This window comes from Lissotriton vulgaris, chromosome 5 (genome assembly GCF_964263255.1).
Source record: "Lissotriton vulgaris chromosome 5, aLisVul1.2, whole genome shotgun sequence".
NCBI classification, from domain to species: Eukaryota; Metazoa; Chordata; class Amphibia; order Caudata; family Salamandridae; genus Lissotriton; species Lissotriton vulgaris.
The window spans coordinates 830,234,389-830,258,110 of NC_141693.1; the positions used below are offsets into that span (position 1 = coordinate 830,234,389).

The 23,722-nt window shown below is 47.8% G+C and overlaps 1 protein-coding gene across 1 annotated transcript in view; it reads right to left on the reverse strand.

Annotated features, from left to right (window-relative positions):
* The window catches only part of TM9SF3 (transmembrane 9 superfamily member 3), a 284,713-nt gene that overhangs the window by 100,987 nt on the left and 160,004 nt on the right, over nucleotides 1–23,722 (reverse strand). The window contains exon 8 of the mRNA XM_086922322.1: nucleotides 15,299–15,393. Within this exon, the coding sequence (XP_086778448.1) occupies nucleotides 15,299–15,393 (95 nt within the window). The remainder of the gene's footprint in view (nucleotides 1–15,298; nucleotides 15,394–23,722) is intronic.

Genomic DNA, 23,722 nt, shown 5'->3' on the forward strand with positions numbered 1-23,722 from the left:
CCCTCATCTTCCTCGGCATCGAAGATGTTCACTGGGTCAGGTGCCGTCTGCTGGGCCTCCTTTCACGCTGCGCGTCGAAGGCGAATCGTCTTCTTGGAGTGGAACCGAGAACAAGCCATACAGCTGGCTTCATCGTGATACGGAGACAGGCATTTGTTGCACACCGGGTGGACATCGATGTGAGGATACTTGGAGTAGCAAACGGGACATCTCTTGAAAGGGCTCCGTTCTATAATGGATCGTCGATAAGGCATCGGGCGTCGACCAGGCCTTTAGTGCTGAAAAGCCACGCGGCTCTTCTTGACGTCCGGCTCGAGGATAGAGCTGAAAAAGTACTGGGTACCGATCGCAAAGACAATACCGACGATAACTAAAGGCCTTTTGGCCAAATATAAAGTTTTTTATCAATTCAGACCTTGAGTTAACAAATATACATCCGAACCCAATGGCGGAAAAAAACAATCTGAGGATGGAGAGGATGCCCATGCGCACTGTAGTCCAGGGGAGAAGCCACCTATCTCGTGATACTTCGAAGACTCTTCCAGGACAACAATGTGCAATCATCCGGAACCAACACTAGGAGGCGATCTATGCACAGATATGAATTCAGCAGCCCACATGCCTCGAACACACCTTCTTCTACCCCTGTAGGAAATCCTTAACCACCTGCAGTTGAAAAAAGGAAGTCTGGTTGGGAGACTTTCAGTAGGCCTTAATGGCCGCCAAGTGCACTCTGAGGGATACTTCAAACCTGCTTTGGCTAATTCAAGGAGGTAAGGAAGAATTACCTCTTCCTGCCCCGTTGTAGGATTAAAATGATTACGTGTACACCACAAGTAGAATTTCTTCCACTTAAAAGAGTGCAATGCCCTCGTGGAAGGTCTCTTTGCCTCTTTCAGGATGTGCATACGGTCCTGCGGTAAATTCAAGTGTCCATATTGCAGGGCCTCAGGAGCCATGCTGCCAAGTTCAGTGAGGGAAGGCTGGGATGGAGAATCTTCCTGTCCATCTTGGTCAACAGGTCCGGTCTGTAAGGTAGCCTCTTGTGGGGGAGTACAGACAACTGCAACAGGTCTGAGTACCACCACTGACGCGGCAAATCCAGAGCTATCAAGATCATCGTCATGCTGGATCGTATGAGCTCGGACACCACCATCGGGATCATAGGCAGGCGTACGCAAATATTCCGGACAAATTCATAAAAAGCGCATTCCCCCTTGTCCTGGACGGTGGAACCTGGATGCGAAGGCGTGGCATTTTTTGTTTTGGTCGTCTGCAAACAAATCTATGGAAGGTTGACCCCCTGATGGAAAATATCCGCCACCACCTCGTCGTTTTAGCACCCAGTCTGGCTGATCTTCGAAGTGGCGACTGAGTGCGTCTGCTCCCCTGGTAGAAGCACTGCTGTGATGGAGAGGCAGCGGGCCAGGAGCCATTGCCAAATCGCTTGAGCTTCCAGGGAGAGCGGTCGTGAATGCGTACCACCCTGTTTGTTGAGGTAATACATGGTGGTCGTGTTGTCTGTTTGGATAAGAATCGAGTTGGCCTTGATTGAGGGATGAAAAGCTTTCAGAGCTAGGTGGACCGCTCGCAGCTCTAACATGTTTATATGATAGGACTGATCCTTGATGGACCACTGTCCCTGCATCTGCAGGCAATCCATGTGTGCCCCCCATCCTTGAAGAGATGCGTCCGCTATAAAGGATTGTGCCGGAACTGGTTGATGGAAGGGGACTCCCATCAAGAGGTTCTTTGGTCGAGTCCACCATAGAATGGAGGATTTCGCTGCTTGAGAGAGCACAATACAGTCCTCCCAGTGACCCGATGCTTGGTTCCACTTGTCCTCCAGGTCCTGCTGCAAAGGCCTCATTCTCAGTCTGGCGTTGGGAATGAGAAATATGCAAGAGGCCATTGATCCTAGCAGAGATGCCACTTGCCGGACCTTTGGGTGATCTGTCTGGAGAAGAGTCTTGCACTTCTGTTGCATCGAAGAAAGTCTCTCCTCCGAAGGAAACACTCTTCCTATGCTTGAATCCAGAGTGGAGCCCAAATAATGGATTGTCTGGGTAGGTCGGTGAACTGATTTTTCCATGTTCACATGAGGACCCAGCCTGCGGAGCAGCATCAGGCAAACTTGAAAATCGTTCCTTACTTTCCGAGGAGATGGCCCTTTCAGGAGCCAATCGTCCAAGTAAGGGTAAAGAAACAGATCCCTTCTGTGCAGAGCCGCCGCCACCACCACTGCCATGCACTTGGAAAAGACTCGTGGGGCAGATTTCAGCCTGAAGGGCAAGACCTTGAATTGATGATGCTTGCTGCAGACTACGAATCGTAGGTATTTGCGATGACGTGGCACGATAGTTATGTGGAAGTACGCGTCTTGGAGGTCCATCGAACACATCCAATCTCCTGCTTGCAGATGTGGACATATTTGATGAAGCGCCAACATGCAAAACTTTTCTTTCAAGATGAGCTTGTTCAGCAGTCGAAGGTCCAGGATAGTCTGAATTTGTGCTCCTAATCTCATTTTGGCACAAGAAAGTATCTGGAACAAACTCCCTTCCCTCGCAGAGCGGGAGGAACCTCTTTTATGGCCTTTTTTCGTAGAAGGGTTATCACCTCCTGCCAAAGTAGCGCTAGTTGGTGAGGACGAGATCTTTTCGGAGAAATGTCCTTTGGAGGCACACGAAAACGTAGTGTGTATTCATTGCGCAGTATACTGAGCACCCAACGATCTTTTGTTATGTTGCACCACTCTTTCAGATGATGTGATACACTTCCTCCCACTGGAGTGGGCAACGGCGCCAGCGGAAACTACTGCTCATTGCTTCCCTGCTGATCTGGCCGTGTTAGAGGATTGCTGCTGGTGACCTCCTCTACCTCTGTTAGACTTACGGCCTTGGAACTGTGATTTTCTTTGGTTTTTGCGTTGTGACCATTGAGGGGTTTGAACCCTCTGTTGGCAGCCCTTGCGCTGGTTGGGTCTGTATCTCCATTTGAATTCTTTCTGCTTTTCTAATCCCTACGCCTTGAGGGTGTCTAGTTCAGTATTCATCCTAGCCATCTCCTCATCGGTGTGGGCGACGAACAGGGAGGAGCCAGAAAAAGGAAGTTTAAGAATCCTCTGTTGTGCATCTGGTTTAAGAGCGGTCAGTCTTAACCAGGCAGACCTCCTAGTGCAAATCCCATGCGCCTACGAATGTGCCGACAGAGTAGCACCATCCGCTGCTGTGCTAATCATCTGGTTGGCCCTATGGGATCCCTCTGTGATGACCTCCTCGAAATCCTTCTGATCTTCTTTAGGAAGCTTTTCCTTGAACTTTCCAAGGAGTCCCATAAGGCTCTGTCATAGCGGCCTAATAAAGCTGCTGCGCTAGAATAGTCCAGAGGCTGTTGGATCTGAGTAGCTGTCATTTTCTGCCAGTGGTGTACTGGAAGGAGCCACCTGGGGAAAGATGAACGGAAGGAGATCTAAGCTCTTCTTCCCGTTGTGCAGGAGGAGCAGTGGTCTGCAGAGGGAACTTTTGCAATCGCCGTTCTGGAGATGGAGAAGAGATACTTCAACGTTGAGATAACCTGATTATATCCTGCCCCCAACACTGAAGGCTCAGAGAGGCACTTTGATGCAGAGCGGTGTCTCATCTAGGTCAGTCGATATGTTAACATTGATCGCTGAGTGTCTCGACGTCGAGCAGCTATGCGCTGGTTAGAGGCGGCAGACCCGAGAGCAGAGGACGGCCCGGGACCAGGGTTCGATTCCCGGCGCTGCAGGTTTCTGGACCAGGGACAGCGGACTCGATAATTCTCTCGCCTCGGTGCCCACTCTGATCAGCGATCACACTCGGCAACTCTGGGCATTAGCTTGCCTCATCTTCACTAACGGCCCCACCAGACCGCCGGGGATGCCTGGTCTCACCCTGGAGATACCCATTAAGGGACCATCTCTCAGGGAAGCCAGGAAGGGTTTCGCAGCGGTCGAAGCGCCTTGGGACCCTCCGGGTAAGTAGTGCGCTATATAAATGCCTATACATTACATTACCAAGATTTGAGAGTCCACCGACTGAGTTCTTGGCCTCGACATCAGAGATCGTGGAGCAGTCTTCTGTTTCGACGTAGACCGATGCCCCGTAGATGGAGACTGGTGTTTTGACATTGGGAGAGGATTACCCAACGGAGTACTGAGGCTCGAAATCATACGAGAAGGTGATGGGGAGCATATTCTTGACAACGAACCTCCTCTGGACACAGTCGACCTAGACCTAGGCCTTGACGTTGTCACCGTCGCTGCAACGGAGGAGTCTACTTCGACGTTGAGCCCTTCTTGACGTCGTATTTAACTTAGGCCTCGAAGTGGACCGCCGCCTGGTTGACTGCAACGGAGGTCTGCGCCTCGACATTGAACGCAGTAACAACGGTGACAACATTGGCCAATGAACCAGCACCAACAGAGAACGACTCCTCAACTCCGACTGTCGCCGGTTTGATGGTCGCGGAGGATTCGATGATCGTGATGTGCTTCAAAGTTTTCGATGCGCCGATGCTCTTGGCGGAGATGCCGCCATCGGAGGGGTTGTCGTAGTCGTTTTCTTCGCAGGTGGAGGCATTGGACGCTGAACCAGATGCCAAATAAGAACAGACCAGGACTTTACTTCTGGAGGTCGACCTGCGCCTTTTCTTCTTGCGTCTCACAGGAGACCTGGCCCTGGAGGTGGTGGATTTCTATTTCTCAGAGACCATGAAGACTAATCCTTTCTCTCTGCTTGAGAGTGCGTCTTGACAAATGTTGGCAGGAATCAGGAGAATGAGACTCAGGAAGGCATAGAAAACAAACAGAATGGGAATGTGTTTTAGCCTTCTTTTTGCCACAGGAAGGGCAAGGATCAAATAGAGAGAAGGCATCTCTGAGTGAACAAACAGCCGCACTGCTTGGAATGAAGTAACTGCCTAACAGATGTATGTTGAACAAAAGGAAGTTCCAGGAAACATTTAGATCTTCTCTGACAAAAAAGTCAAAAACATCTGTGTAGCTGAGTAATCAGGGTGCTGACTGAAGGGGCCGGAAAGAACAACTGACCTAACTGTCACCACTGAGGCATGATGGGAAGCTAGGGGTCATGGCTGCTTCAAAGGCACGGTGCCTATTTTTCATGTACTGCATTTGCTTACAAAGTTCCAATGCAGCCTTTGGGTTAACAATGCTTGTTTGTTTCTTTGCAGGACTACCTTGCTACTATTCATTAAAGGCAGTTCAAGTGTCTCTTGGGCCTCCTGGTTCTCCCGGTTTGTGTATATGGCAAAGACAAGGTCCCACAGCATTGCTTAACCTTTGAGTGTTTGTTTTTCTGGGATATATATATAGCGTGAACAAGGGCTTTTCGCTCGAAACGCGTCGCTGGTTCTGTTGGAAAAATAAAAACACCTTTTTGCTGACTTCGTTGGTCCGTTCCTCATTTCTGCTGGCGTGGAGGCAGTGTCTGCGAGCGCAGAGCGAGCTGAGGAGGAGCTTTTGATTATATATATATATATATATATATATATATATATATATATATATATATATATATATATATATATATATATATATATATATATATATATATATATATATCCAGAGGTTTCACACCAGTTATAGTTACCTGGAAATTTTACTGACATAAAACCATTGAAATTCCCACGTTATATTTAGTTGGACTCACTATAACTTGCGCATGTAATGCACTGCTGATGACATCACATATTACATCACTCATGACATGGTCAGTGACATCACTCATGGTTTTATGTCAGTAAAATTTCCAGGTAACTATAACTGGTGTGACACCTTTGGTTTTTTCAGTGAATTTCAAAGGTTTTTTAAATGCTAATTTCTAACTACATATAGGGCCTCAACCCTATTTTTTTTTCAGTGAATTTCAAATTTTCAATCTCTATAGGTATGAAATATATATATATATTTTTATTTGTTTGCCCCGGTGCGCTCCCGGGGCGCGTACCGATGCGCTCACCGGTAAGCGCAATGCTAAGGCGCGCCCCGGGGCGCGTACCGGTGAGCGTCCAGTTAGCGCTATTGCCGCGAACGAAAACAACATTGCGACGTATCGCGTAGCCGCGTGATGCGTCATATGACGCACAGCGTAAGCGCACCCGGAAGTACGCATGCGCATACGCCCCGGGTCGCGTAGCGTAAGCACGTCGGGTCATGTGACCTGAAAATAACACTTTTCATTGGTTCACAACACTTTTGGTTTCAAAATGATGAAAGCCCTGCTCATGTGACTTGAAAATAACACTTTTCATTGGTTCACAACACTTTGGGTTTCAAAATGATGAAAGCCCTGCTCATGTGACTTGAAAATAACACTTTTGGTTTCCAAATGATGAAAGCCCTGGTCATGTGACTTGAAAATAACACTTCTCATTGGTCCAGAACAGTTTTTTTTCCAAATGATGAAAGCCCCCTCCTTTTTTCTTTATTCTGACTTTGTCCTTTGACTGAGGAAGACCTATTTGGAGATCTGTCTCTAATATATTCTAATTAAAAATGGGTACAGTAGCAGCAGCAGCTGGAGCATCTGCCCCACCACCACCATCAAAAAGACCACCAGAAGATCACATTGGTGGTCAAGAAGAAGAGGAGGAGGAGGAGGAAGAGGAGGGAAGCTCAAGGCAGTTCCTGCAAGAAGTTCATCAACCTTACAAACCAAAAGAGCACTTTGTATGGCAGTTCTACAAAATCCCAAGGGGTTTCAAAAAAGTCAACGCTGCGAAGGTGACTTGTTTGATTTGTGATGCTGAGCTGTCCAGGGGGAACCCTAACAAAAAATATTCCTTCGGGAATCATACCATGATTCGGCACATGATCCGTTGGCACCCAATCAACTATTCTGCTGCAGAGGTAAGGGACCTCTGCAGTAAGCTACCCCCATCATCATCTAGACCCTCAACATCAAAAGAACCAACTCCATCGGGTTCAGAGGCAACAGAGACAATGCCTATCATACAACCCAAATTTAACGATTCTAAAATCATGTGCAAATATTGTGGTAAGTTAATTTGCTATGGTGAGCAAAGTGTTAAACTTATCATCTGTGCTTGGAATAACCATAAGTGCCCGAAAAAACCCTAATTTTTTGCAGAATTTTTTTGCTCCAGTTGAGCCATTTACAATTCCCTGTTTTTTGTTTCTCCCCCAAGAAAATACAAAAAAAATATAAAACTGTTCAGAAAAGCCATAAAAAGTAAAAACAATTCAAAAAAACAATAAAAAAAATATAAAACAAAAAGAAAAAAAAAACAGTTCTTTTCAGAACTACCTCCCATTTATATAAAATGACTTACATTTTTAAACTCTGCCATTCTCTTTTCTCCCCGGTGCGCTCCCCGGTGCGCGTACCGGGCGCTCCCCCCGCGCAAATCGGGAATTTTTTTTAATGTTTTTTTGCCCCGCGGGGCCCTTTTATAGCCCCCACATGAAACCTAGGGGGTCAGGGGGGCCTACTCTGCCCCCTAATAGTCTTTTCCCCCTTTGTTTTGGCCACCTCTTGTGTATCGATCCTACCGAGACACAAGATGGCGGCCGCTCCGGACCGTTTGGAATGTTTACCGACGCCCGCGAGCCAATCAGCTTTCCGTGCGCAAGTCGCGTGGCGCGCCCGGAGCGCGTACCGGGGCGCGCTTATAGATATATATATTTTTTTGAACATACATTACTCAAAATCCACTGGAACACATATCTTGAGACATGGCAAAGGCACATCGGGCTACCAGTCCCTACAATTTTGCCAAGTTTGGTGGAAATCCATTCAGCCGTTCGGGCTAAAAGTGAGGTCGACCGCCCTATGGAACTTAACATGGGGAAAACTCGTTTTGGGACCCGCCTTTTATCTCGGCCCCCGCTTGACGCATCCCCCCCAGACTTTCAGGGAAGGACCGGAGGTCGACAAGGCCATTTTGAGGACATTTTCAGGCAGATTCGTCAACCGGCGCCAAAGTTATTCCAAATAGAATTTTGAGATTTAACATTGAAAAAAATCCTAACTATAACTACCTACAGGCGACCGCCAGTAGGTAATTATATATATATATATATATATATATATATATATATATATATATATATATATATATATATATATATATATATATATGTGTGTGTGTGCGCACCTCCTTTGAAGAAAAGAGTAGAAGCCACAAATGGGGAGTATCAGGGAGCCGTTTTAGTCTCATGAGTGCATTAGGCAAATGCATTTCGGCCGTGAGGCCTTCTTCAGTGCCCAGTAATGCTAAAATGAACAGGCCCCTTCCCTGAGCTGCTATAATAGTCCTGCTCAGTTCTGATAGGTTGTCACCCATTCCCTCCCACTCCAGCCGGAGCGGGATGTCGGACGTGTAGTCCCCGGGAGTGCCACGGACTACACGTCCCAGAATGCTAGGTTCCAGCGAAAAGGATATGTAGGGTAGGGAAACACCACACTGGAGGTAAAAAACAGGCAGGTGAGTCAAGGAGTGGAGCGTGCCACCATGTTTCTGTATTCCTGAGTAAAAACGCTCCCTCGGGTCCCCACACCGCAACAACCTTAAGCACCCAGGGATCCTTTCCGCGAGGATCCGAGAGGCCATGCACCGGGCCCAGTGTGAGGCGGAATTGCCTAAACATCGCTTCTCCTTCTCCTGGGGTCATAGGGTGGACTCCGGAAATCTGCTACCACAGAAACGCCCATACAGCAGCCGGAGCTGCCGCTGCCAATGATTCCGGTGTCACTTGTGAAGCGGGGGCTTCTAAACCGTGTCACATGCAAAACACGGTGAATTGGTATGTGCGCACCACCTTTGAAGAAAAGAGTAGAAGCCACAAATGCATATATCATGTGATGAAGGCCGCTTGGACGGCTGAAACGCGTCTTGACTAGCATGCTACAATAAATAATGCTTGCACATGAGAAGGTCTACGCCCGTCATTCTGCGTCTAAGCAGAGCGTTATGGAAAAAAAATTATATATATATATATATATATATATATATATATATATATAGCATACACTTTGGAATCAGCACCCATCAACAAAGTTGTTGTTGTTAAATACAAATAATGTCCTTTAAGACAATAGGAAACATCCGTATCAAATGAACAGGACCGAGCTGGATCAACGTGTATTTTCAATCCTTTATTGTTTGTAGACAAATGATCCAAATCACAATGAATTTTTTCTTTTTTTCTCTTTTCTAGCCAACGCGTTTCGTCTCTTTTGCTGAGACTTCTTCAGGGCTCAAAACACCTGTCTTTACACTAAGTGGTATGGGCTGAAGAATTCTTGGTTTTCACGAGAAACTTGTAGAATCTGTCAAATCCTATGGGTATTCAGGAATGACTCGAGACCGGCATGGTGACCTGCTAAGCAAACAACGTGGATTCACCACTCCGAATCCACGTTGTTTGCTTAGCAGGTCACCATGCCGGTCTCGAGTCATTCCTGAATACCCATAGGATTTGACAGATTCTACAAGTTTCTCGTGAAAACCAAGAATTCTCCAGCCCATACCACTTAGTGTAAAGACAGGTGTTTTGAGCCCTGAAGAAGTCTCAGCAAAAGAGACGAAACGCGTTGGCTAGAAAAGAGAAAAAAAGAAAAAATTCATTGTGATTTGGATCATTTGTCTACAAAAAATAAAGGATTGAAAATACACGTTGATCCAGCTCGGTCCTGTTCATTTGATACGGATGTTTCCTATTGTCTTAAAGGACATTATTTGTATTTAACAACAACAACTTTGTTGATGGGTGCTGATTCCAAAGTGTATGCTGTTTTGTTTAGGACTTTTGTCCTTGAGAGGAACATATAGGGTTGTGTTCCTAGGTCTCTCAAGCACCATCATATTACTCATAGTCACGGACTACGACAGGTGCAGGTACTTTGCTCCAACCCTTCCTCTGTTAGCTTGCATATATATATATATATATATATATATATATATATATATTTGTAAAACGCAAAACCCAAGACTGTGGGTTAGGAAATGAGAGCACTCCAAGCCAATACGGCGTAGGTTCGCCAAGTCTTTTATTGATCAAAGACCTCCTCAGCAGTCAGTTTGCAAACGCGTTTCGGCGTTGCCGCCTTCGTCAGTGTAAACTGACATTATTTACACATTACATTTAAATCAAAGACCGTGATCATCATCAGTCACGTGGTCTACAGTCATGAACGTAAACATAGAAAACGGTACATAAGGTAATTCATTCATTATTATTGCGGCGGCCATCTTTTAACAGATAATTTACTATTTTACATATATACAATTGTAAGAAGAATGCGATAACTAATTCATTGTTAAGTAAAATCAAAACATGAAATCACATTTTCTCCAATGTTTGTTCTCACTTGTTAACCATAGGTCTAGATGGTATTTATGCCGCAAGTACCTGAGTCTGTGATTTCCATTCTCAATTTTTTAGTGAAAATCACATCAGTTCACATAATTTCAAGTTACCAAAATGGTGTCGCAGTTGGATTATTAACAATTTAGCCCTGGATGGGCATTGGCATTGTTTACAGTCTAGCCCTGAATGGGCGTTTCTGTTTATGAGAAACTGAGCATGTTTTATCCAATTTTATACTGCGCTTCATCAAAATTTACCAAATTAATGAAATAATACAAAAAACATTTGTGGTGACGGGTCACACTACTCTGTGTATGGAAGGAACTATGTACATGTCTATATTCCTGATTCTGTGGAAAGAAGGTAAGGAAAAACAGGAGGAATGTTCAGATGTGAGTCCACATCTCTTCTTCATTATTCATCCCTCCCGGGGTCTTGGTCTGCAACTGGATAATGAATCTTGATTCTAGTGTTCTCAGTTTCCTTACCCAGTTGCCCCCTCTTTCTGTTCTGACTAGTTGGTCCAGAATAAAATAGGTCAATAGGTTGCTATTGCTGTCATGTTTCTGCTCGAAATGACGGGCTACTGGGTAGTTTGGATCCTTTGACGAGATGGCCCTCATATGCTCTAGGACCCTGAGTTTAGTTTGTTTCACTGTACTCCCTATATACCTCTTCCCACAGGGACATGTCAGACAATAGACTGTGTAGTCAGAATTACAGTTCACCAGTTTAGTTATTCTGCCTTTCCTCTTTCTACCCGGAATATAGTATTCCTTGACTTTCTGAGAATTCTTACAGGCCTTGCACTTCATACAAGGAAAGAAGCCTGAAACAGTTATTTTTCTCTTTTTTCATAATGGCTATTTACAAGATGGTCTTTGAAAGACTTCCCCTTTCTGTAAGTAATCAGAGGATAATCTGACAATGACTTCCAGATTGCAGAATCAGATTTAAGAATCTTCCAGTTCTTGCGCATTATATTGAAGATTTCTGGAGATTTTTCAGAGAAGTCAGTAATTAGTCTGATCTTGTTATCTAAGGGCCTGACTTTATCAGTCAACAGGTCTTTTCTTTCTACCAAATTGCTTCTCACTTCTGCTTGTTTGAGAATTCCTCTTCCATAGCCTCTTTGAGAGAATCTAGTTTTGGACTGTTCCCTGGAACTCGCAAACTCCTTTGCGGTCGAGCAGTTGCGTTTGATTCGCAAAAACTCTCCCAAAGGGATATTGTTGATGACGCTACGGGGATGGTAACTTCGTGAGTGTAATATGGTGTTACCCGCCGTAGGTATAGGTATGAAATATATATATATATTTTTATTTGTTTGCCCCGGTGCGCTCCCGGGGCGCGTACCGATGCGCTCACCGGTAAGCGCAATGCTAAGGCGCGCCCCGGGGCGCGTACCGGTGAGCGTCCAGTTAGCGCTATTGCCGCGAACGAAAACAACATTGCGACGTATCGCGTAGCCGCGTGATGCGTCATATGACGCACAGCGTAAGCGCACCCGGAAGTACGCATGCGCATACGCCCCGGGTCGCGTAGCGTAAGCACGTCGGGTCATGTGACCTGAAAATAACACTTTTCATTGGTTCACAACACTTTTGGTTTCAAAATGATGAAAGCCCTGCTCATGTGACTTGAAAATAACACTTTTCATTGGTTCACAACACTTTGGGTTTCAAAATGATGAAAGCCCTGCTCATGTGACTTGAAAATAACACTTTTGGTTTCCAAATGATGAAAGCCCTGGTCATGTGACTTGAAAATAACACTTCTCATTGGTCCAGAACAGTTTTTTTTCCAAATGATGAAAGCCCCCTCCTTTTTTCTTTATTCTGACTTTGTCCTTTGACTGAGGAAGACCTATTTGGAGATCTGTCTCTAATATATTCTAATTAAAAATGGGTACAGTAGCAGCAGCAGCTGGAGCATCTGCCCCACCACCACCACCACCACCATCAAAAAGACCACCAGAAGATCACATTGGTGGTCAAGAAGAAGAGGAGGAGGAGGAGGAAGAGGAGGGAAGCTCAAGGCAGTTCCTGCAAGAAGTTCATCAACCTTACAAACCAAAAGAGCACTTTGTATGGCAGTTCTACAAAATCCCAAGGGGTTTCAAAAAAGTCAACGCTGCGAAGGTGACTTGTTTGATTTGTGATGCTGAGCTGTCCAGGGGGAACCCTAACAAAAAATATTCCTTCGGGAATCATACCATGATTCGGCACATGATCCGTTGGCACCCAATCAACTATTCTGCTGCAGAGGTAAGGGACCTCTGCAGTAAGCTACCCCCATCATCATCTAGACCCTCAACATCAAAAGAACCAACTCCATCGGGTTCAGAGGCAACAGAGACAATGCCTATCATACAACCCAAATTTAACGATTCTAAAATCATGTGCAAATATTGTGGTAAGTTAATTTGCTATGGTGAGCAAAGTGTTAAACTTATCATCTGTGCTTGGAATAACCATAAGTGCCCGAAAAAACCCTAATTTTTTGCAGAATTTTTTTGCTCCAGTTGAGCCATTTACAATTCCCTGTTTTTTGTTTCTCCCCCAAGAAAATACAAAAAAAATATAAAACTGTTCAGAAAAGCCATAAAAAGTAAAAACAATTCAAAAAAACAATAAAAAAAATATAAAACAAAAAGAAAAAAAAAACAGTTCTTTTCAGAACTACCTCCCATTTATATAAAATGACTTACATTTTTAAACTCTGCCATTCTCTTTTCTCCCCGGTGCGCTCCCCGGTGCGCGTACCGGGCGCTCCCCCCGCGCAAATCGGGAATTTTTTTTAATGTTTTTTTGCCCCGCGGGGCCCTTTTATAGCCCCCACATGAAACCTAGGGGGTCAGGGGGGCCTACTCTGCCCCCTAATAGTCTTTTCCCCCTTTGTTTTGGCCACCTCTTGTGTATCGATCCTACCGAGACACAAGATGGCGGCCGCTCCGGACCGTTTGGAATGTTTACCGACGCCCGCGAGCCAATCAGCTTTCCGTGCGCAAGTCGCGTGGCGCGCCCGGAGCGCGTACCGGGGCGCGCTTATAGATATATATATTTTTTTGAACATACATTACTCAAAATCCACTGGAACACATATCTTGAGACATGGCAAAGGCACATCGGGCTACCAGTCCCTACAATTTTGCCAAGTTTGGTGGAAATCCATTCAGCCGTTCGGGCTAAAAGTGAGGTCGACCGCCCTATGGAACTTAACATGGGGAAAACTCGTTTTGGGACCCGCCTTTTATCTCGGCCCCCGCTTGACGCATCCCCCCCAGACTTTCAGGGAAGGACCGGAGGTCGACAAGGCCATTTTGAGGACATTTTCAGGCAGATTCGTCAACCGGCGCCAAAGTTATTCCAAATAGAATTTTGAGATTTAACATTGAAAAAAATCCTAACTATAACTACCTACAGGCGACCGCCAGTAGGTAATTATATATATATATATATATATATATATATATATATATATATATATATATATATATATATATATATATATATATATATATATGTGTGTGTGTGCGCACCTCCTTTGAAGAAAAGAGTAGAAGCCACAAATGGGGAGTATCAGGGAGCCGTTTTAGTCTCATGAGTGCATTAGGCAAATGCATTTCGGCCGTGAGGCCTTCTTCAGTGCCCAGTAATGCTAAAATGAACAGGCCCCTTCCCTGAGCTGCTATAATAGTCCTGCTCAGTTCTGATAGGTTGTCACCCATTCCCTCCCACTCCAGCCGGAGCGGGATGTCGGACGTGTAGTCCCCGGGAGTGCCACGGACTACACGTCCCAGAATGCTAGGTTCCAGCGAAAAGGATATGTAGGGTAGGGAAACACCACACTGGAGGTAAAAAACAGGCAGGTGAGTCAAGGAGTGGAGCGTGCCACCATGTTTCTGTATTCCTGAGTAAAAACGCTCCCTCGGGTCCCCACACCGCAACAACCTTAAGCACCCAGGGATCCTTTCCGCGAGGATCCGAGAGGCCATGCACCGGGCCCAGTGTGAGGCGGAATTGCCTAAACATCGCTTCTCCTTCTCCTGGGGTCATAGGGTGGACTCCGGAAATCTGCTACCACAGAAACGCCCATACAGCAGCCGGAGCTGCCGCTGCCAATGATTCCGGTGTCACTTGTGAAGCGGGGGCTTCTAAACCGTGTCACATGCAAAACACGGTGAATTGGTATGTGCGCACCACCTTTGAAGAAAAGAGTAGAAGCCACAAATGCATATATCATGTGATGAAGGCCGCTTGGACGGCTGAAACGCGTCTTGACTAGCATGCTACAATAAATAATGCTTGCACATGAGAAGGTCTACGCCCGTCATTCTGCGTCTAAGCAGAGCGTTATGGAAAAAAAATTATATATATATATATATATATATATATATATATATATAGCATACACTTTGGAATCAGCACCCATCAACAAAGTTGTTGTTGTTAAATACAAATAATGTCCTTTAAGACAATAGGAAACATCCGTATCAAATGAACAGGACCGAGCTGGATCAACGTGTATTTTCAATCCTTTATTGTTTGTAGACAAATGATCCAAATCACAATGAATTTTTTCTTTTTTTCTCTTTTCTAGCCAACGCGTTTCGTCTCTTTTGCTGAGACTTCTTCAGGGCTCAAAACACCTGTCTTTACACTAAGTGGTATGGGCTGAAGAATTCTTGGTTTTCACGAGAAACTTGTAGAATCTGTCAAATCCTATGGGTATTCAGGAATGACTCGAGACCGGCATGGTGACCTGCTAAGCAAACAACGTGGATTCACCACTCCGTATTTTGGAGAAAATACTTAGGAACACTGTGCACAAGGACATCATAACTATATCATGCATAGTAAATCAGGAAACTAAAAAAAATATTTAAAAAAAAGTAATCAGTAGAGCAGATAAACTCACCTCCCTGTTTGGAATAAAGACTTCCGCCAAAGTATCCGTTCACAGGAGATGTAGCTGCATATACAAAAATCGCTGTGCTAAGCATGGATCCTCTCCTGTAATAGGGTAAATATAACTTATTTTCAATATTTTATGATATTTAATATGCTTTAAAAATTAGCATCTTGAAGTATGGGAATCGTGCTTTCTATTAAATTAAGTAGCAGTAAAGAAAATAATACTTACATGTCGCAAAAGTTACTTACCTTCGGTAACGATATATCTGTAAGAAAAGGTATTTAGTGTTAGATTCCTTACCTTAGAATATACCCAGGCGTAGAAAAAAGTAGAACCAGAATTAATGTCAGTGCGCGAGGGCGGCATCTAAGTACTCCGACGATGTCATCCCGCCGACCACGACGCGGACAACGGATGCTGAGCCGCAGACAACGCCTACCGACGCGCAGGGGTACTGCTCTGTAAAACTTTCCGGATCGAGTCTGACGCCTGGGGATATTCTAAGGTAAGGCATCTAACACTAACCTGTTTGTTTCAGATATTACTGCTTGGAAGCTTTTTGTTAAGTCGATTTGCATGCTGTGTCCTCTACTGCCGTCCAGTGGTGGGTTCACAATTTTGCAAATTGTTTTAGTTTAAGATTTTGTTTCGGTTTCTGCCATAGATTGAATGGCTTGTGATTTTTTCCCCAGCGGAATAGGTGACTGCGCGCTTCTAACTTGTATAATCTTATTAAAACTCTGCTTCTGCTTGGACCGTGGGAGGGTCACACTGAAACATAACGCAATACATAACATAAAAAATAACACACTGCATAACAACAACACATAACAAAACACAAAACCACCACATCATCATACCATAACACGCGTATTTCTAAAGCACAAGTTTACTGTGGGCATCTTCGCTTAGAATAACAGATGCTTATTGTTATCCAACTCAATGGTACTCATTTTATGAACCTCAGGAGGATGAAAGGCTGAGTGAACACGCCAGGAATTTTAACCTGTGACTATGAAGTTAAGCACAAGCCTCTATAGTGGACACATTAGTCCACTAAGCCACCAGACTCAGCTTTACAACGCAAGCTGCAAACCTACTGTTACAGTCAAAAATTGTTATGTACAGCACGTGACAAATACTGCACACAGATTTATAAGCAGTATCTCCTTTTTCTAATACAACATCTGGCAAAACGTTGTCATGGATTTAGTAGAATTAATGTAGTGCACAAAAATCCTCCTAACATCAATCTTTTGGAAAGACATTTCTAGAGCATTTTGTTAATTTGTTCTAATAAAGCTCATAATTCAATGGAGTTAGGGGTATTAAATGGGTATATAACCTAGTGGTTGGTATTTTCCCGAAGTTTAAGCAACACTGCTCTATGAAATGTAGGTTTGAGGTTCATATTGTGCTGTTGTGTATCTCTCCATATATATGAAATGCACAAGTTACTTACCTTCGGTAACGATATATCTCTAAGAAAAATTAGTAGTGATAGATTCCTGATCTTAGAATTACCCCCAGGCGTCAGACTGGATCGGGAAAGTTTTTCGTCAGCAGTACCCCTGCGCGTCGGTAGGCGCCGTTGTGCAGCTCTTCATGAGTCGTTGGCGCCGAGATGTCGTCACTGGAGCTACTTACACGTGCCCTGACATCAGTTCTGTACACGACTTTCTGTGCCAGGAAGGCAGAACCATGCAAGAGTGTGACCACTGGTGCCATGATACTAGGGCCCTGAAAGGGATGACCTTAACCCTAGAAATCAGTTCGCAGAGCTGGGAGGATGGGTGGGGCGGCAAGGAATCTATCACTACTAATGTTTCTTACAGATACATCATTACCTAAGGTAAGTAACCTGTGCATCTGAAAGAAACACGTAGTGATAGATTCCTTACCTTAGAATAGATACCCCATCAATACCAACCCCGGTGGTGGGTCTGCGAACCAAGAGCATACCACAAAGTCCTGGAGAACAGAATGGCCAAAGAAGCAGTCTCTCCGGACTTGCCTGTCCAGGCATTACTGCTTGGTAAACGTGTGCAGCGAAGCCCATGTAGCTGCCTGACAGATGTCATGCAAGGGAACTCCCCGTTCCAAAGCAGTAGTGGCTGCCGTCGCCCTGGTAGAATGAGTGCATAGCCCCACCAGAGGATCCTTTTTAGCCAAAGAATAACAAGCCTTAATGCACATAACGGCCCACCAAGAGATGGTCCACTTGTGCACGGCCCGGCCTTTCTTGGCGCCCACGTAGCCAACAAAGAGCTGGTCATCCACCCGGAACTGTTGTGTGCGGTTCAGATAGAAAGAGTGCACGTTTTGGGTCCAGACGGTGGAGCCTCTCTTCCTCTTTTGAGGGATACAGAGGCGGAAAGAAGGTGGGCAAAGTGATAGTCTGCCCGATGTGAAAGGCAGTGACAACTTTTGGCAGTAAAGGTGGACGAGTCCGCAGAACAACTTTGTCCGGATGGTCTGAGAGAAATGGAGGCTTAGAAGAAAGAGCCTGGAGCTCACTCACTCTTCTGGCAGTGATGATGGCCACCAGGAAAGCAGTCTTTAAAGTGAGAAGACGAAGAGGACAGTTGTGAAGTGGCTCAAAAGGAGCACACATCAGATAAGTTAGAACGAGGTTCAAGTTCCACTGAGGCTTTATGAAAGGAACAGGAGGGAAAAGATGAGTAATGTCTTTTAGGAATCTATTTACAACAGGGGACTTGAAAAGGGAAGGCTGATCTGGAAGCCGTATAAAGGCTAAAATGGTCGAGAGATAGCCCTTGATAGTGCCTAGAGCAAAGCCCTGCTGGGCCAAAGAAAGAAGGAACCGAAGGACCTCTGAAAGAGGGGCAGAAAGGGGATCCACAGTCTTGGCTGTGCACCATGCCACAAATGTATTCCACCTGCAGGCGTATACCGTTTTAGTGGAGGGACGCCTGGCTACCAAGATAACATCACAAACTTCGGGAGGCAGGTCAAAAGACGTCAACTGCCGCCGCTCAATCTCCACGCAAGGAGGAGGAGGCTGGACAAGTTCGGGTGGAGGACCCTCCCCTGCTGCTGCAACAGAAGATCCTCTCGAAGAGGCAGACGGAGTGGGGGATCGATCGCCATGCTGAGTAGCAAGAATGACTTGGGTCCGGTCGCGCATGATGTTCTTCAGCACTCTGGGAAGAAGTGGTATAGGCAGAAAGGCGTATGGTAGACTGCAGCTCTACTCATGTTGAAAAGCGCCCCCAGCGATTGCCGCCTTGGAAATTCCAACGCGCAGAACTGACGACATTGCGCGTTCTCTTTAGTGGCGAATAGATCTAACTAAGGCTCTCCTCACTGCTGAAATAGGCCTTGCGCCACAAACGAGTTTTCACTAGCAGTACCTCTGCGCGTCTATAGGTGGCGTTGTGCGGCTCCGCGTCCGTCGTTGGCATCATAGGCGCCGAGATGATGTCACGGAGAGTACTTGGGCGCCACCCATGCACGCTGACGTCAGTTCTGTAAACAACTTTCCGCGCCAGGAATGCAGGGCCATGCAAAAAACTGGCCACTGGTGCCAAGAATCTAGGGCCCTGAAAGGGATGTCCTTAACCCTAGAAATCAGATCGCAGAACGGGGAGGATGGGTGAGGCGGTAAGGAATCTATCACTAACTAATGACTCACAGATGTATCGTTACACAATTAGTAACTTGTGCATCTGAAAGAGACACGTTAGTGATAGATTCCTTACCTTAGAATATATGCCCCAGCAATACCAACCCCGGTGGTGGGTCTGCGAACAAGATTACACCAGAAAGTCAGGGAGAACAGAACGGCCAAAGAAGCCGTCTCTCCGCACTTTACTGTCAATGCAGTAATGCTTGGTAAACATGTGCAGCGAGGTCCACATAGCTGCCTGACAAATGTCCTGCATGGGAACACCGCGTCCCAAGGCAGTAGTGGCTGCTGTTGCCCTGGTAGAATGGGCACACAACCCCACAGGAGGTTCCTTCTTAGCCAACGTGTAACAGGCTTTGATGCACAGAACGACCCACGAGAGATGGTCCGTTTGTGCATGGCCAGACCGTTCTTGGCGCCCACGTAGCCAACATAGAGCTGGTCATCCACCCGTAACTATTGTGTGCGCTTCAGATAGAACGAGAGCGCACGTTTTGGGTCCAGACGGTGGAGTCTCTCCTCCTCATTTAAAGGATGCGGAGGCGGAAGGAAGGAGGGCAAAGTGATGGTCTGCCCGATTTGGAAGGGCGTGACAACCATTTGCAAGAAAGAAGGACGGGTCCTTAAAACCACCTTGTCCGGGGGCGTGGCCAAGATGGCGTCGGAGTAAGACGTGCTTTCGAGTCGCTCCGGCGCCCGACCTGCTAAGCATTGTACAGCAACGCCTGCGGGGCTTCCTTCCACTCTGGAGCAGCCACAGACATCAACGGCTCTGTGCGGAGTGATCTGGTACCATCGGTGCGTCCCGGAGTGGCTTAGCGACGCCGCCGGGAGCTCTTCAGCTTGAGGCCTACGGAGTACCGGCCTAGCGTGAACGTGAAGCCGCGGTGTGATGCAGCTGCACGGCATCGACTTGGTGAGGCCTCGCGGACCGGAGGGTGTCTTCTGCCCTTCTCAGCCATCAACCCCCTTGCTGCAGCGAGTTGATTGTTTTGTGGCGTGTCCTGCGCGATTGGACGCCTTGTCGGCCGGCTGGCCACGTGCGCCTGGACGGTGGAACTCTAGCGAGCCCGGACGAACTGGGAGTGGTTCTGCCTGCCCCTTGCATCGGTGCCCTTGATGACCTCTGTCCACTGGAGAGACGACCCCACCGGTCCCCTCCAGTGTGAACATCGCTCGGCCTTGGGAGGCCCATCACCTGCGTTTCCTACAGCTCACCTGCGTTTCCTACAGCTTCCCTGCGGCTTGCGGTGGTGGTCTTGTGAGATCGCCTGCGACTGGACACGTGCTACGTAATGTCTTCGCTCTGTCCCACGGACTGTTTTTTAGACTCACGCGGCCCAGGAGCGGTGCCTTCCGCCCGGCTTCCCCGGGTGTCCTCCCCCCAGGCCTGACCCCGTGCTGCGGAGAATTCGGCATCCTCGGCGGGAGGCCCTGTGCCGCCATTTTCTTGGGCAGCTGCCGCTGGTAACGCGGGTGTCCCAGCGCGGCCTGCCTCCGCTGCTCAGCCACTATGTCGCAACAGCCGCGCAAGGGGAGGACGGTGAAGGAGGGGACCGCCAAAACATCGCACCCACCGAATTCCCCTGGGGCAAGTGGCTCGACTAGACAATCAGATGAAGACGCACCGGCCACTAAGGCCTTCATGTCTGAACTCTTTGCCTCGATCAAGGAGGACATCTCCGAGCTCCGCGCTCAACTGGCTTCAGATCTACGTGAGGTCCGGAGGGACGTGGATGGCATTGGGGAACGGGTGGCCGTGCTGGAAGACCACGATTTAAGTATGGCCAATGACGTGCACCAGCTTCAGCAAGATGTTCTCCGCCTTACGGACCAGAACTTGAACCTGCAAGCGTATGCCGAGGACCTGGAAAACCGCTCCAGGAGAAATAACATTCGTATCAGAGCGGTCCCTTGGGACGGTGAGGCTGGAGATCTGAGGGGCTACGTGCAGGCCCTCTTCATACAGGTTCTGGACGATGAAGACGTCCGGGAGATCAAACTGGACAGAGTGCACAGGGTGGGCCTGCCCAGGCGAGGGGGTCCCCCTCCAGACATTCTTGCGTGTGTACACGACTTCCAGACTAAGGAACGCATTCTCCAGAAAGCCAGAACACTCTCCAACTTGGACTTTCGGGGACATCGACCCCAGCTCTTCCAAGACTTGGCAGCGTCCAGGCTTCAAAAACGAAGGGAATTCCGGCCGGTAACTGCCTATCTGAGGGAGCACGGCATCTCTTACTCCTGGGGTCACCCCTTCCGGATCATTTTTCGCTGGCAGAACAGGTTGGTGCAGATCCGCTCTCTGAAGTCTGCGAGGGAGCTGCTTGGACTGGAGGAGGACCCATCATCGCAGGCGTCCCAGTCCTCACCTTCGCGGCGACGACATCGCTCGTCCTCTTGGCACCGAGTTGGGACTTCCCCGGAGCGGCTGCGCCCGTACCACTCTGTGAGCCTGCAGGAAAGAGGATCGGCTGTGGCGTCGGTGGCCTCGGCCACCCTTGCGGATTCCCAGCAGTCCTCTGGAGCGGCATGATCCCTGCTTTCTGTGCTGGTTGGGCGCCGGGGCGCCTCTACTCCTGAGGCCCTGGGGTACTATGGTACTTTTGGAGAAGACACCCCAGGTCTTGGTCCTGGGGGGCCCTGATCTGGTGCCCCCACCCCATTTCCAGTCTGATGTGGACCGTGTGACCTGTGGCCCATTGGAACTGTCGACTGTACATTACAGGTTGCGGGCCCTGTGCCCGGTTTTTTTGGTTCTTTGGTTGTTGCGGGAGGGTGGGTTTGTTAATGCTCTTCGTGTGGATGTCATGACAGGGCGGTTTGGGTTGGGGATGGGGACTGGGGGGGTAGTGGCGGCGACCGTGTGTGCTGAATGCGTGCTGACAACAAATTTTTTGATGTTCACTCCTGTTTTTTGGACGTTGCTCTGTGGTGTGACTTCTATGGCCCCCACGAGCTCTGCAAGCGTGGATGCCTCTCGGGGATGGGGAGGTGACCTTGCGGTCTCTTTGGGATGGTTGTGGCTGGGTTCTTCCCCTCGAATGCTTGTGCTTGCGCGTCTCCCTTGGATGCGGCTTCTGGTTCACGTGCATGACCGGTACGAGCACTGTGGCTGTATGGAGGTTTGCATGGCGTGGTGTTTTAACTTTCCCTTATGCATATCAGCGTAGGAACTTGGAATGTGAAGGGCCTTAACTCCCCGCAGAAACGGCAGAAGCTCTGGAAGTATATTGTGGATCACCATCTAGATGTGGTCGCCCTCCAGGAAACCCACCTGGCTAGGAAGGACGAGTTGAGGCTTCGCCACAGACAGTTCCCTCTTATCTACAGGGCATCTGCGCCCACAAAACATAGGGGGGTGGCCCTGCTCTTCCGGGCTTCCCTGCATTTTCAGCCCCTGGGAGTGAGTGTGGATAAGGAAGGCCGTTGGCTACTGGTGAAAGGTTTGTTGCGTGGCCGCCTGTGTACTTTTGCTGTATTGTATGCCCCAAATGCGGGTCAGAATGGCTTTTTGCAGGGTCTACTGGACAAAATGGGGGACTTTGTGGAGGGTCACTTACTCTTGCTGGGTGATTTCAATATGGTGTGGGACAGGGGTTTGGATAGTTCTGGGGCCCGCAGGGCGGACACTGGTGTCTTCTCAGATGACACTAAACGTCAGTTGGGTGATATGGGACTAATCGACAGTTGGCGCTTTCTCCATGCACAAACTAGGGATTACACCTTTTTTCCAACGTTCATAGATCATACTCCCGCATAGACTATATCTTGACTAGCCAGGCTCTTCGGGGGGACATTCAATTGGCTAATATTTTTCCACTCTCACTATCGGATCATAGCCTCGTGGTTCTGGGACTACACTGGGCCACTGGGGGGGATGGTTGGCGTAAGTGGTATTTCCCCGGCGGCTCTGGTGCGGGATGAGGTGTCCTGTAAGGCCTTACGCAAGGCTATTGATGAGTTTTTTGCTCCTCAATCCCCCGGCGGACACATCGGTGTATACCACGTGGGACGCGTGCAAGGCCTCTCTGCGAGGCACGTGCCTCGCTCTCAACGCGAACTTGAATAAGCTAAGTCGCGAGGAGAGGGAGGCTCTTGAAAAGGAGCTGGCTTCTTTGGAACAGGCCCACAAGGCGAACCCCTCCAGAGTGACACTGCGCCCCCTGACGGCGGTACGAGGGAAACTGAGGGCCCATTATAATAACAGGGCGGAATTTACTCATTTGCGCCTTCGGCGCACCTCCTACTCCCAGGGCAACAAGATCGGGCGCCATCTTGCCCGACAACTCCGGGACAAACGTGAGAAAGACTATATAGGGGGGATTCGTGACCGAGCGGGCTCTGTTCAGCATAAAGATACGGACAAAGCAGCCATATTCGGGCGCTTTTACGCGGCGCTCTACTCGGGTGACGCTCTCGATCCGGAGGCTCAGTCCAGATTCCTGGAGGGCCTACCTCTCCCGAAAGTCTCTTACGAATGGAATGACTTATTGTCCTCCCCCATCACCCGGGAGGAGGTCCTGGATGCCATTAAAGCCCTGAAGTTGCACAAGGCCCCTGGGCCTGACGGCTATACGGCCCTCTTCTACAAAACGTTCGCCTCCAACATCTGTAACTACTTAGTCTCTCTCTTTAACGCGATGGCGGTGGATGGTAGGACCACGGACTCTATGGCCGAGGCATTGATCACCATTATCCCTAAGCCGGGGAAGGACCCCACTGATTGTACATCCTATCGCCCGATTGCGCTTCTCAATTTGGACGCCAAACTGTAC